The 1,277-nt window shown below is 67.6% G+C and overlaps 1 protein-coding gene across 1 annotated transcript; it reads right to left on the bottom strand.

Annotated features, from left to right (window-relative positions):
• Positions 1-19: 19 nt before the first annotated feature.
• On the bottom strand, positions 20-651 carry EMIHUDRAFT_125142 (hypothetical protein; the record flags this gene model as incomplete). The annotated part of the gene is made up of 2 exons (XM_005759038.1): positions 20-246; positions 397-651. Coding segments are annotated over 2 exons (482 nt in total), but the record flags the coding sequence as incomplete, so codon positions are not given.
• Between the last annotated feature and the right edge of the window lie 626 nt (positions 652-1,277).

Here is a 1,277-nt window from a genome sequence, read left to right as displayed (position 1 = left end):
CGCGGAGGGCGGTTGGCACCCTCCGCCACCCTGCGGGGGCGCGCGGCGGCGCCAGAGCAGGAAGATGGAGGGCCACCACCACTCCGCCAGCGGCGAGCAGGAGAGGGCGCAGATGGTCCCCACAAACTGGCCGCTGAAGATGAAGGAGAGGGCGCGCGCCCGGCCGTGCAGAGGGACCCACGCAGCGAGGAGCGCGTTGCAGCACGGGATCTGGACGCCCTCGGCGAGGCCGACGACGACGCGCGCCTAGACTAGATTGACCGTCCTCCAACCGTCAGGCGCCGCGAATGACGTACTGGCGGAGGGCGCAGTGCGCGCCGCGAGGGCGGCGTTGATGGACTGGCGTGCGGCCCACGGCGTGAGAACTGTTGCCGCAGACCAGACTATTGTACCGACCAGCAGCACTCGCTTGGCTCCAAAGCGAGCGGCGGCGAGGCCGGCCGGGATCTGCGTGAGGACATATCCGCAGAAGAATGACGCGAGGAGCGTGCCGGTGCTCGCCTCGCCCCAGCCGAGCTCGCGGCTCATCGCGATGACAGCCACCGAGAGGTTTGTCCTGTCTGCGTAGCCGAGCATGTTGTTGAGGAAGAGGAGCGGCAGCAGCGTGAAGGCCTCGCCGGAGCAGTCGGATGTGTACTTGCCGCGCCGCATGGCTGCTACACTCGAGTAGTCTTACACGCGAGACCTGTTCCGCTGTGTTAGGCGGGTATGTACCGCCCGCTGCTGCGCGAGGTGGCGGCGCTGCCGACGGGGTGCTTACCGACCGCTGACGAATACGGTCGCGGCGTTTGCTTGCGCGTCTCGACTGGTGGCGGCGAGTAAGATTGGTGGTTGGGTAATGTGGATGTGCAGCGTCAGGGCGGCCGACACCCACGCGCTCAATTACTGGCAGGAGGCGTATGAAGCGGAAACGATGGAGGCGCTCGCCGAGTTCGGCGATTGAGCGCTCTCCCGGCTGCGCGCATGACCGCGGTGCGGCCTGAACGACAAGGACTCATCTTCGTTCGGGCAAGCAAGGCGCGGGCGTCGGTCGGTGCAACGTCGCCGCCGCCCCGCCGCCGCCGACGCCCTGGACACAGCCTTTCGAGTGGATCGGCGTCTTCGATACCAGCGCCGACACGACGCACACCTGCCTCGCTGCCTGGGCCCTGCCCCTGGCTGGCGCAGAAGGTCAACGGCAAATACGCCGACCCGACGATGAAGCTCGTGATGATCGCGACCCACACGCCGACGGCGGCGACGATGGAATCGCTCGAGGGCGATGCTGCGGTCCTGAT

Source organism: Emiliania huxleyi, assembly GCF_000372725.1.
Source record: "Emiliania huxleyi CCMP1516 unplaced genomic scaffold EMIHUscaffold_8205, whole genome shotgun sequence".
NCBI classification, from domain to species: Eukaryota; Haptophyta; order Isochrysidales; family Noelaerhabdaceae; genus Emiliania; species Emiliania huxleyi.
Note: the sequence above shows the minus strand (reverse complement) of the source record. Positions and strands in the feature narration are given on the sequence as shown.